This window comes from Melanostigma gelatinosum, assembly GCF_949748355.1.
Source record: "Melanostigma gelatinosum genome assembly, chromosome: 20".
In the NCBI taxonomy this organism is placed as follows: domain Eukaryota; kingdom Metazoa; phylum Chordata; class Actinopteri; order Perciformes; family Zoarcidae; genus Melanostigma; species Melanostigma gelatinosum.
The window spans coordinates 10,942,211-10,955,594 of NC_136653.1; the positions used below are offsets into that span (position 1 = coordinate 10,942,211).

Here is a 13,384-nt window from a genome sequence, read left to right on the forward strand (position 1 = left end):
TCCTGGAGGAGTCGAGACTCGCAGCAAAACCTTCACACAGGGGTATCCATGGCAACCACAAAAATTATATTTCTTCCTTCCCTGGCAAGCCGGAGATTCCAAGATGCTGAAATGCACAAATACATTGTCATTACCTGGCAGCCTCGTACTTAACAGGGTTAGGCTTTTTCTGCCTGCTGTTCTCATTGTTCAGTGTGTTGCCTACACATGTCATTTAAAAATTCCTGTTACCTTTCCCTGACAGAAACTCCATATTACCTTTTACATGCAGGGTTGATGCTTCTCTCCATGCCAACACCAGGCTGTGTTCTTGAAATGCTTTCCATCCACGGCCATGATTGTGTTTCTGTTTTACATTCTTTCATATTTTTGTTCTCAACTTGGTTTACTGGATTTAGAATATTAGATTTAGGCAATGAATTGAAGTCATGGTCGTGAGATTGGCAAGACATTATCAAAGATTCATGTCACTTTACATGTGCTCCTGCTTGTATTTGGCTGCTTGTGAGGATTCAGGGCCTTGTAGTAGCATTGATTGGCAGGTGATGGCGAATTAAGCTTCGTTCCACTTCACTGTCTTCCTCTGTTGTTGCTGACAACTTTGGTTGATTGCACAATGATCAGAGCCCCCCACACACACAAAAAAATACAAATAAATAACAGCACATATTTATAGAAATGAGTTAATTGCCTGAGCTCCAACAATATAAAATGATATATATATATATATATATATATATATATATATAAATATATATATATATACACACCATATTGTAGGTAAAAATAAAAGCCACATCAAAAAATTTAAAAATAACTGAACATGTAATCTGCTCTTCATTTTATGATAATTTTAATACCATCAATTATTACAGTGAATATCATTTTAAATGGTGCAACTTGAAAACGTTTATAAGAATAATGCTTTTAAACATTAATTTCTCAGCTTGTACATCAAACATCTTTCTCTTAAAAAGCATAAACCACATTGTACTAAAAGGTGCACTAGTACCGGAGCCAAGCGCATGCCTCCTTTTTCATCTCTTTCAAGGAAAATAGGAATAAGCACATTGTGTGCCGCAGTACATTCCTGAACAAGCAGAGGTTCAATCACAATTGCAGAAGTTATCAAAACTTTCAAAGAGCTCGGCTGGCGCCTTAAGCCACAGGAAATTCACTGGGACATCTGGAGGGATGTGTGCAGATTATTGCTCATTTAGTCTGTTCTAGACATCAGTAGGAAGAGGACTGAGATGGCTAAACACACAAGCAGACGAGAGGATGCACACACACACACACACACACACACACACACACACACACACACACACACACACACACACACAAACAGGCTTGGCTTTGGCAGATCTAACCCCAGGCCCACCACAACACACCTGTGTATAATCCCCCATGATGCCCTCTGGTCGTTTGTCCAATCCCCTCGCTACTGCTGTCCCGGTTCATCCAATCAGAGGACAGGTCAGGTGAAGTTTGATTCCATCTCTTTCGCCCTGTGTTGGTGTAGGAGGATGTGAAATATAAAATTTGCTGCCGGTGCCTCTTTGGTGTTTTTATTACGCGCAGCCTCAAATGACTCACTTGTCCAGTAATTTTACGACACTGTAATTTAATGTACAATCAGAGAATGAAAAAAAGAAATGTATAAGAAAAAATATATTATGTCATGGTAAGATCAGCTCGTATAATGTACGTAATAAAAATATCAGTTTGTAGTATATTTTAAAAAGTGGATTAGCAATATTATTTTAATATAAACTATTACTAATTACAGTGTGAACACAGCTGTTGAAAATAACCATGCAACTAATACAAAAAAGGGTTTTAAAGGTGGAAAGTTAAAGAGGCAGTACAACACAGGTTTATGAGTCTCCCCTCCATAACTGTGTCTGCATGCCTGCTGTCAGCTATATCTTTGTTTCTGATGTGGAGGAGGATACAGCCTACATTTAAACTTTTTCAAGTTATACAGTAGCATAACCTTTATCGACGTGTATCATAAGACACAGGACGTTTTTTACTGTATTTTCTTGATCTTTGTATCTGCTATTCCAAACTGCACACATTGAGGTGAACATATAGATCCCAAATTATCCTGGGTCTTGAGAACAAAGACGAAAAGGCCAAATTCTGTATATTCCCAAACCAGTGCCGCTCCATTTCCTCTGAAGGTGTGAAATGCAACCAGACAAAACCTCAACACCACGATAAAAGCTCAGGAAATTACTTCCTTATTTTCGGAGTGATTGATTGTCCCCCTGACCTGTTAGACTGAAGAGGTGGTTAAGAAGAGGAGGCAGACTAAGATAATTGGGCCCGGTGGTATCCAAAGCCCGGCAGGTGTTGAAAGAACTCTCATAAGACAGGTACCTGCAGCGGCTGCAGCCCTGAACTCGAGCACACCTAGGATTTCACTACCTTGGAGGAATTCTGCTGTTTTATGTTTGGCATGTCTTTTATTGAATAGATGAAATATGAGAGATACTTGTAAAACCTTCTGACATATTGGACATGCCACAAGAAAAACATATACAGGTGTCAGAAATCCTCTGAGGTGTCAACAAATAAATAGTGTATTTTTTGTTTCATCCACTTTTTGGCATGGAAATAATGTCATTTGCTCTTTGAAAGAAAGGGATGTCAGTATTTGGAAATATCTACCGACTAGAAGAGGGGTGTAATTCCCTCACCTGTTGAAAAGTAGGTAAAAGCTGTCACCATGAGCCAAAGGATCAGAGATGGAATTCTGTTGAAGTGAAAAAGCACAGGTGTTTTTACTCTTTAATTTCATTCGTGATGCACAGGGCTTTCTAAATCCTTCTAGCCATTTCAAATGAAGAGGTAAAAGCCAGGCATAAGCTTAAATTACAACATTCTTTCTCAGAGAAAAATATGCATGTACGAATCAAAGCTATTGTACTGTCCTTATTATCTGCAACCCAAGGGCTCTGTTCCAATTAACAGAATACCACAGATGGACCGTTCGGCAGGCATGCACACAAACGAACCTACAATAGGTACGGTAAAATACCCGGTATTACAGAGCCAAGAGAAGAGCTTTTTACTTTAAAAACTATTTAATCAGGAAAATCAACGCCTCACATCAAAGAAATGGAGATGAGGGACAGGCGGATAAAGAGGCTCATCAAAGAAGGAGATCTAGTTCGGGATTCAACGGCCTAATTCCCTTTCTCTTAAAACCTTCGTCAGAGGGGGCACAGGGCCAATTTGCTCCCTAAATGGCTGTGTGTGAATGGGCAGATTGCTTTGCATAGCCGCTGGGAATCTGCGCTTCTTCCTCTTTTCCTTCTCCACACGGAGCCTGTGAATTAGAAAAGATCCAGAGACAGATAGGCTTAACGGAGCCCTAGCTACCTTCCCTTAACTCCAGAGCCCTGTTCCAACTTCCAACTAATTCAATCCATAGGCCTAACTCAATTAATGGACTCTAATGCACTGTTTCTTCTTTATCTTTTCTCTTTCCTGGGGATTGGGGACTTCAGTTGGAGTTGTCGAGTAATAAGAGCAAAAAGGTTTGGATTGTATGTCTGCCTGAATGTTAAGACAATGACGTGTCCCAGGGGCATTACGGTTAATCATATACGCATCCTTAATCTCAAACATCTCTTTAATTTCACCTTCTGGGACTCGCTGTACTTTAATGCAATGTAGTGCATGAAGTATTGACAGACAGTCTCCCCCGTCTCTGTCTCTCCACTATATGCATCGCTATAGGATTCATTAGTCAGAATGTCCTTGAGAGGACCTCCGAGTATCCATGTGATGAGCCCCTGTGTTCTGTACATCATGTCAAACCAATCATGTAGGATTGTAACCCCCACCTCAAGGTGAACATTACATTTGAATCAATCGAGGGGCTATTTCAATACTTTTGAATGAATACAATTCATTATTTGGCTTTGAATTGCAGCACCAAGTACATATACTTCAGCACATATACCGTACTAAACCTGCGGAGAAATAAAGATCACATAGTAAGTAACATAAATAATTTAAGATCCTGTCAGTTCACCGACCCGGTATTCTTCGGGGCATGCGTGCACCTCACGAGGACACAAATGTTATGCTATCCTCTCCGCTCAACAGAAACATGAACCTCATCCGAGTGCAAATGTGTGTACGTCTGTCTGAGCCGGTAGATCTGAGACCAGCTCTCCGCAATAGGCTTTCTATCACGCCTGCAGTTCCGATTGATCGTCTCGGCAATCAGCAATTAAGCCGTAGTGATCAGAGCGGGAGAGGGGAGGAAGGGGGAGGGAAGAGGAGGGGGGGGAGTAGCCCCCCCCCCCCCGCCCAACCCTTCTCTTGTCAGCCCGGGAAAGGCTTCACTCAGCTGGGGTGCGTTTGGCCCGGGGCTGGGCTCACTGGTGGAGGTTAACTCCAGCATAAATAAGCATCTTTGGACTCATTACAGGGATTAGAGAGTAATTCGCCTGCGAGGAAGGAGACGACTGCCAGGGTTTTGGTACAGTTTACTACAGTCTTATAGGGGCGAGGGCCCTGGAGATTACAGAGGGAGAGAGATGGAAAGGCAGCAAAAGAGAGAAAGGCCAAGAGAGGCTGGCTGTCAAGTGTGTGTGTGTGTGTGTGAGTCAATCCAAGCCCCCGGCTGCCCCCTTGATCTTGAGCATGTTGGGGTGCTGTGAAAACGGATAATGGGAGTTAGAACGACCGGGCCCGTCGAGAGAGAAGTGTGCTGATTGTTATAACTTTCCCTCATCTCTCTCTCTCTCTCCACTTAACTAAATAAACACCCAAGAGGTAGCACTCTATCAATTTTAATGATGTTGAAATACAATTTAGGTACAAAATACACAACAAATGCTAATTTGGCCATGATGAGAGGCATCAGAAATTCCTCCCATGATTAATTCAGCTGACTTTCTGCATTTTTCATCAGAACAAATATTCCCATTTCAACAAACACACACACACACACACACACCCCCCCAATTTGGAGCATAAATCAACACGTTCACTCATCAAATATATGCTGTGTGGTCCTCTGTAGTCCGTCCAGTGCACCAAAGACAAAGTTCTGTCCAAAGTCCAGTTGGAGAAATGGAAGGGGCAGAGGATTGTCAATATATGCACACATATATTAAACATAGCAGGTCTATGTGTGTTCAGGAAAGACAGACATCATAAAGACTGAAGTCCAGTCATCAACTCATACACGACTACCATGTGAATCTTTGACTATTAAACCCCATTTTTTCATGTTTTGATATACTTCTGTCTTTACAAAATATTCTGACATGATCAAATTGAATTGTTCCATACATTTACATCACAATACAAAGGTGGTTAGTCATGCGTATGTTCGTATGTGTCTTCTATATGAGCGACTATAAAGATTTGAACGGCACCATTTCAATAAGTCCCTGAAATTACAAGAAAAACTCCGTCATGACGGCTTCTTCACACCATCATCTGCCAGTCATCTCCACCGCCATCTTGACCGGCGCAGGCTGCCCTGCCTCTGCACCACATTTGGGGCAGGTGAGGTAAGCGTCTGCAATGCTGTGGCTTTTGATGCAGTAGTAGCAGAAGACATGCTGGCAGCCCGCCGTGTGAGGCATGGTGGGCCACTCTCCGCACAGGCCGCACTCTTTCCACGCGCCGTGCTCTTCTGTCGCCCCCTCCCCATCAGCGCCGTCTCCCCCCAAAATAAATGACGACACGGTTGCCTTCAGCTTCCTTGTATTGATCAGTGGCAACAGGAAGATGAGGAACTCGGCAAAGCCGTGCCACAGCAGCTCGCGGTTCATGTACTGGTAGTCTACGTCCCGCACCACATTGGGCTTGCTGAAAACCGCCCGAGCTCCCACCATCCTTTCAGCCAGCACGGGATGGCAACCTTTTCTCAGGAACACGAGGAAGTTGATCAGACTTGTGAGCTGTGCGATACTGGAAACAAAGGTCAGGCAATTGCGGAGACCCTGTTGGAGTAAACCGCCGTCTCCTTCAGACACAGGCCCTCCTGAACTCAAGCACAGCAGCAGGCTGCGGGAGCGCTCCAGGAGCCAGCGGGGCCCTGCAGTGAGCAGGGCCAGACCCAGCTTCTGCCTGCGAGACAGAGGTCTGTAACGGGGAGACGAGGGGAGGATGTTGTGGTAGCGTAGACTCAGTAGAGACTGGCCCACAGTGGCACTGCTGGAATAAAGTGTGAACCTCCACAGAAGCAGATGGAGCAGAGCCCTCAGTTCAGGCTCCAGCGGCGTGAGCAGGCCCGGGCGGCAGTTGTGGAAGCACTGGGAGAACTGGGTCCACACCAGCTGCTCGAGGGACGAGTCTAGCTCGAGGGCATCCAGCTGGCTGATGCGCAGCACTGGGGTCTGCGGGTCAACATCGGTCTCTCCAGCCAAACTCTTTTGGTTGTCCTCGCTTTCCAAACCTGCTGGAAAAAATAAAACCAACGAGTGTAAATATGATAATCGTGTTTTTCAGGAAATGTATGCGCGGACTATCAATAATGTACAAAAAGAATGTAAACAATCATTTTTGTTTCGTTTGGCCTTCAATCCGAGGGTTAATACTAAGTTGATTGTTGACGAAATAATCCTTGGCTTTCCACTGAAGTGCATGAAGGCATCAACATGAGTAATCGGACAGGTTTTTGAATAACGGCTAAAACCACATAAATAGTAAGAAGTCGTAAAAAATAAAAAATAAATGAAAAATTGAAAAACTTCCTCCTAAAACGGTTAATCAAGTATTAATAATAACAATAAAGTGTCTCGTGACCGTACATTATTAAATACCTTATAAACCTACGGGCGACTCCATACTTGACAGGGACATGAACATAATGTACACAAAGGCACAACTATTAATAAGGACAACTGGGTTGTTGGGAGGAATGAGGCCCCGGAGGTGAGGCCCATCCTGTTAGGAAGGTTCGTTTCTTTATACATCGAAACGGAAATCACTTTTCACATGTAAAACCCATCCTTAATGCAACCTTTGAGCTGCGCAATGCAGAAGAGCAGGGGGTCTTAGACTGCTCTCTCCAGTGTATAGACACACACAATCCAACACACACACACGAAGACACACACACACAGATACACAGGAGGCAAAGCTCGGGGGCTCTTGGTGCCGGCTCCCTCTGGAGATAGGGGTGTGTGTACAAATCACATCACTAGGGATTAGGCTAACGGCACAGTCTCTGGTACACCGTAAACATCTGCCAAATGTGGAACAATTTTCCTCCCCCTAGAGTCGCCTCCATGTGGGATCCCACCATTGTGAAGTCTGGGCTATTTTGCGCCGCATACGATTCCAAACTGCTCACAGTTCCCCCCAGTTTTATCTGCCCTTTCCTCAAATGAAACGCTTAAGAAGTGGGGGACTAACTAACGCAAGGAGAGACAGAGCGAGAGAGAGAGAGAGAGAGAGAGAGAGAGAGAGAGAGAGAGAGAGAGAGAGAGAGAGAGAGAGAGAGAGAGAGAGAGAGAGAGAGAGAGAGAGAGGCCTTTTTCTGACAGTGGCTTTTGTGTCTAGCTGAACAGGATTTGTCACGAGGCTTTAAAAGAGATTTCAGCCGGGTAAATATGGCAGTTTTGACAGAAAGAGAGAGAGATGATGGTCACTTTAGACGTTTCTCGAGGAGGCAAAAAAAAAAAAAAAATTCTCTTTAAATACGCGGTGGCAATGCTTGGGTTTATTGTGGCGCACAGGACCATCTGTGTATTCATGATGTTTCAATAGAACCAGGACACACCGTCCAACTAAGTTAGAATTAGCAAATGAATGAAAAAAAAGAGTGAATTCACGCTGAAGTAAGCAGGTGTGACAAATTCATTGAGCTGCATTTGAAATGCTGCCATGTTTAGTGACTCGAACCTCGCCTGTGACGGAAGTGGAGTTTGGCTTTAAAAAAATAAAAAAATAGAGGTAGTCAGACTGTGTATGGTAACCAATAAACAGGCTCCATTTGTTTAGCTTAATCTGAAAGTTTTTCCTTGATGGGAGAAAATGTGGAGATTATGTGCCTGTGTGTGTGTATGTGTGTGTGACTATGTATGTTTGTCAAGGGTAGCCTTGATCTATGCAGAGCTCTCATACAGAGCTAAATTAATCTATCAGTGCATGGTAACACACACACACACACACACAGCCAGGTGGTGGAAATCCCCGTCACAGCAGCAGCAGCCCTCTCGGGAGAGCAAACCCGGCCGGGTCCAATATTCTTTTCAAAGCCTTTTATCGAGCAGTTTACAAGTTATGAATGAATCTGTTTTATTTGGGGAAACACGGTATTGACAGCCACCTATCAATAGTAATGCGACTATTGTCAAGGGTCTGTCAATATTAATGTAATTATGATGTAGAGGGATCAGAGGGATGCCAGAGTCGGGGGCCAAGTAACATCTCCTGCCCACTGCCATATCAATTGCTGGGATTGCTATTGACAGCTTCCCTTCTGACTTGCAGCACTTGCCAAATATGTAACAAGCAGACACTTCAGTCAATGCAGGGGCTGCCTATAAAAATTAAGCATTTGAATTTACAAGGCTCTCACCGTGGACGGCTGGAAATCCATGTTCCTTATGTAATAGTCAAAAGTCACAGTCAATGTCAGTGTTTACAGAGCACTGGCACGGTGTGTGTGTGTGTTTGTTGGAGGACAGCCATCTACACACAAGAAGTGCACGGATACAAGCCGACGGACTCTTTCTCGGATGATTTCGCACACAACCACGCACGCCTGATGTGATGTATTGCCTTGATAATTCTCTCGTGGGTCAGCCGACCGACCCGACCCAAAGACAAAATGCCTCTCTCCTGGTTTGTCGGCAGCTGACGACCAGCAGTCAGAAGGCAGGTTAGAGGAGTTCACTGAAAAATCAACAGATACATCTGGGGTCTTGCTTTTCTATCAAAGCTGTGTAACATACTTTAAAAAAAGATCTTCCTGGGAATATTAAAAGGTTATTTTGATTCAGGTCAGATGAGTTTGTTTCCCCCCCCCCCCCCTTGTTCTCTTAGTCGGTGCATCTTGTTCTGACAAAGATAGCGCGCTGACTCAAGGCTGACTGCCGTAGCTTACAGACAACAACAACAACAATATCCAATATAACAGGGAACAAACTGCAACATCGCTTCAAGGCAAAAAGGGGCCATGACCAGTGTGAGGAAGGAGAGACGAGGCAACAAAAGCGTACAGAGCATCAGACCGAAGCCTCGCAGCTGCACCGGGTCCTCTGAACAACAGACAACGGGCTGTAATGACACCCAACAGGAAGATACAGAATGACAAAGAGACAGACGCGTCACGAAACCCTCAGCCAGGAGCTCTAAACTACTGTCTACTGATACAGTGAAGGGGATAAACAAAAGAAAAACTGGGGGCAAAGATAGCTCGGGAGGAGAAAAACAGATAAGCACCAAACCCTTGGAGCAGACCTTGAGACTGACGGTCACAATAAAGGAGGCGGGAACATTCCTGAAGCATGTGCGGCTCAGCCCCACTGAGGTGCCGGCATCCAGGGAATAGCCTGTAGAGAAAGAAAGGCTGCACTTTCTTCTTGACCTTGGCTTTGGTGTCTAGGGAGCGGATGAGGGTGTTTAGGGCAGAGGACTAAAGACTGAGGGATACTGGGAAGGTGGAGTATCTCTGGGGGGGATTGCGTTTGGCTTTTTTTCCCGCAGCGGACAAGTGCTCTGAAGCTGCTCACAGGGCTATCATGCCACGCCGTTTGGAAACGGTGTGTCCAGAAGTCTTGATTCAGCTCATGGTTGTGGGGCAGGGCTCAAACACCTATGCACTTAATAACTGTGGTTGTTAGCGTAATATATTTGCTGAAATAATGCATAAACGTTCCCTTAGCTTTCTATGATGCTTGTGGCAAGAAACCGGCTATGCATTGGCAAAGCATGCTGGATTACAACTTTACATTTTCTTCTCTCTTTCATGTAAATTCATTTGTGTAAAAGCTCTGGTGAATAGATCCTATTTCTCCGAGCACTCTATAGTCGCGTTTTTTTTTTTTTTTTTCTTCCTGTCTCGCCCCCTCACTTTATTGCCCTTCTTTCGCCAGGAAGGAGCGCAGGCCTATTAGCCATGGCCTTCTAATGTCCTCACTGTTAAAACAGATGAGAATGTCAGATTTAGAACTTTTAAGAGAGTGATGTCATACAGCAGACCACAGGCATTACGGGGACGCTAAGATTACCCAGGCGGTAACCAGACTAATTGTTATGAGTCTGTTTCATGAAAAATGAATGCGTTCAAATGCAGGGGTCTTCAGGCTGTGTGTGCGCGCCACACACTAATGCTTTATCAAGGCTCTCCCCTTTTTGTAATCACCCAAGACTCCTCCGAGCCACGGGGTGAGGGCCAAGTTAATGCCTGAGCACAAAAAAAAAAAAATACACATCAGTTAGAACAGCGCGTCTGACATGTGAAAAAAAAATTTGCTCTGCTTAATCTGGTAAATTATTTAAGAGAATTAATTGATTTCATGAGTAGGAGGGTTGAGTATGCTGGGGCTGTATGAGTAATAAGTACAGGGGTTTGCAAAAAAAACAACTTAAAAAGTAATGAAACATTTAAAAGGGCAGAGGCACAATGAACGTGGAAGAAAATAATGGAACAGCTGAGAAACGAGAGAACTGAAGTTGTGTCTTTCTTCGGACTCACAGAGGGCACTGGGGCCTCACCTCATGCAAATAAAATGTGTTGTACTGAGGAAGATTTGATCGGCACATTTATTAACTTTTGCTTTATGCATGAACACATTCTGTCACTTTGTTTTTTTTGTAACAATGAGAAAATTCTAAACTGAGGTGAACTTTTTGTCTCCAGTAAATCTTTGAGAATGTGAAGGCCTCTGCAGGATGAGAGATTTAAAAATGTGCAGGCAAACCCATGGTACAGACCCTACTTTTAGGAATCCCTCTTTTATATCTGCGAATCAATTTGGAGAATTGGATTGCTGCCTCTGCAAATTGTACCCATAATGACATGTCAACATGTTATAGGCAACTTTCATTTTAGTTTGGAAGTTTAACGCCTCGATTTCCAGCCAAAATGTACACATTATAGCCAGTGCACTGCAAATATGATGAAAAATACTGTGATACTTGGAGACAACTGAACATGATGTATATACTTGAATGCAATTATTTAAGCACACTGGATGTAAATAGCTGCAACAGGAACACAAATCTGTTTAATTCCTATATGTCTATATGTGGTACGTATGGATTCTAGAGCAAAAAGGAAATTAATGAAATGACATAAATAAAAACAAGACAAAAATCTGTCTGAGAATTAACATAACCGTTAGCTGTACAATGTATGTGCGATATCATGTCTTTTGTTCTCTTAAACGACTAAAATGATAAAGCTAATTGAGGAGGGTGGAATTCTTTCCCAATGAGTGCACAGACAACCCCTCTTGCCTTTATCACTTCCCTTCATCTGGAAACTGTATACAATGACCTTATGACCGAGTGAGATCACAGCCCAATTTAACTTCAGCGACTCCCTTAAAAACACACTCATTACACTCAGTGTTTGGCTCCAGAGGCACATGCCTATACTTCAATTTCATGCAGCCGGTCCACATTCTCCTCATAATGACATGGTCTCTTAATTTTTTAAGCTCATGCCCATCAGTCTTTAACAACAACAAAACTCAAATCTGCTCCATTTTGATAACAAGGCCAAAGCATTATGAGATAATCACAGTGGGGATTAGGTTTTGGATAGAGTGTGCAAGAGCAGTGCAGTCAAAGCCAGTGGAAAAGAGAGATAGAACCAAGAGAGAGATAAGAGTAGAGGAGTCGTGATTGGGATGAGAGAAGTGAGTAACGTTGGTCTCTTGAAAATCAATAAGATCAACTTCACCTTGATTTGCAGTGTGGAAGGTTTTGATCTCTGCCACTGATTATTTAGTGGAATAATGTAATTATGTGCAGAGCAGTACTCTTGAAGGAAGACACTCACTCAAAAGGTTACCATCCAAAGTTGCAGATGGCAAATATACCTGACAACATGACTCACAATTCATAATGGTTGATCGTTTGAACCGTATCCACTAAACGCATCGACAGGCATCAGCAATCGATTTGATTTTAAATTCAAACATGCAGGTGAAGGGGGACAAATATCGCTTCGGAGACACAACACTGAGAGAAGACAGCAACAAGGAGGGGAGTCTTTTAAAATAAGCGGAGGTGGCGCATTTAAGCTTCCCGTGGGAATACCAGGGTGTGAAGAAAAATAATGCACACTTGGATTTTCGCTAAACAGCACAACGCAGTTATAATTACCCATTTCTGTTCAAGGCAAAGCTGAGCTCAGTGCCATTCCTCTCTGACCAGACCAAAACAACACGTATATCCGGGTTGTGCGAATATGCACCGCCTCCTAAAGAAAACTCACCAATGGTGTGCAGCGACGTCACGGCCACGAAGCCAGATGGTGCAAATGAGCCAATCAGATCGCACAGAGCCAACGCAGCGGTAAAGCATGAGGGTGAAGCGTCGGTCTGTTTGGAAATAATTCACGAGTCCTCCGTTGTAGGAACGGAACACAGAGACCAATTTGTTGGTGAAGCCACGGTAATTCACATAAAGTAACACAGACAATATCTTACATGCACTTAAAATGCCATGCATTGCCTTTTTTTTCCAGGTTTGCGCAACAGTCTGATAACGTAAACTGTGCAAAGACTCAACCAGAGGAACAAGCCGTGGTTTTGAGTTGTAGCTTTTTCGAAGCCTGCGGTTTGTTGCATAAACATTACGTGCACTTTTATTCGAGCCATGCTAAACACTTGCACAACCACATGAGCCAAAAGACAAAAAACATCACCAGGGTCAGGCGAAAAGTGGAAGCTATCGGTACAGGGGATGGATGCTTTGAACCTGCCCTCTCCTTCAAAAGAGGAGCTTAGAGTAGCCATCCACGACCCTGGGATGGAGACAAACAGCTTGTACACGAGTTCAGAGGACTTTACGAGCAGAGATTGACAACTCTGGAGCTGGACACCAGTGTAACCAGAGAGGAACTGCTACAGGTGAGTGCCCGACAAGGTGTTATCACACGTGTGTGCTTATGGTGATGGCGTCGCGCGGTCTAAATCTCACGAGATGTGGGTTCAAAACCCCCGCTGCCATTATAATTGTCTAACGTTATGATGAGTAGTTATTAGCTGCTGTAATATGTGCAAGACGTGTGACATCATTGACTGATACTGTAACATGTAGTGACTAACAAATAAATTACAACTTGGTTAGTTTTACCGGTGCTACTTTGCAGCCTTCTTAGGTAAATCCAGGGCACTGAACCTTGTATTCATAGGTCCACAACATAAATTATATATATAAA

General features: G+C 43.6%; 1 protein-coding gene across 2 annotated transcripts; it reads right to left on the reverse strand.

Annotated features, from left to right (window-relative positions):
- Positions 1–4,864: 4,864 nt before the first annotated feature.
- On the reverse strand, positions 4,865–12,386 carry pex2 (peroxisomal biogenesis factor 2). Of its 2 annotated transcripts, none has more exons than XM_079291836.1 (2): positions 12,325–12,386; positions 4,865–6,436 (listed from the first exon to the last, which is right to left on the reverse strand). In XM_079291836.1, the coding sequence occupies exons 1-2, from the start codon at positions 12,326–12,328 to the stop codon at positions 5,469–5,471; spliced, it is 972 nt and encodes a 323-aa protein (XP_079147962.1). In that variant the 5' UTR covers positions 12,329–12,386; the 3' UTR covers positions 4,865–5,468. The 2 variants fall into 2 exon arrangements, with proteins under 2 accessions (XP_079147962.1, XP_079147961.1); XM_079291835.1 differs by having other exon boundaries at positions 4,865–6,439; positions 12,325–12,373.
- Positions 12,387–13,384: the final 998 nt, after the last annotated feature.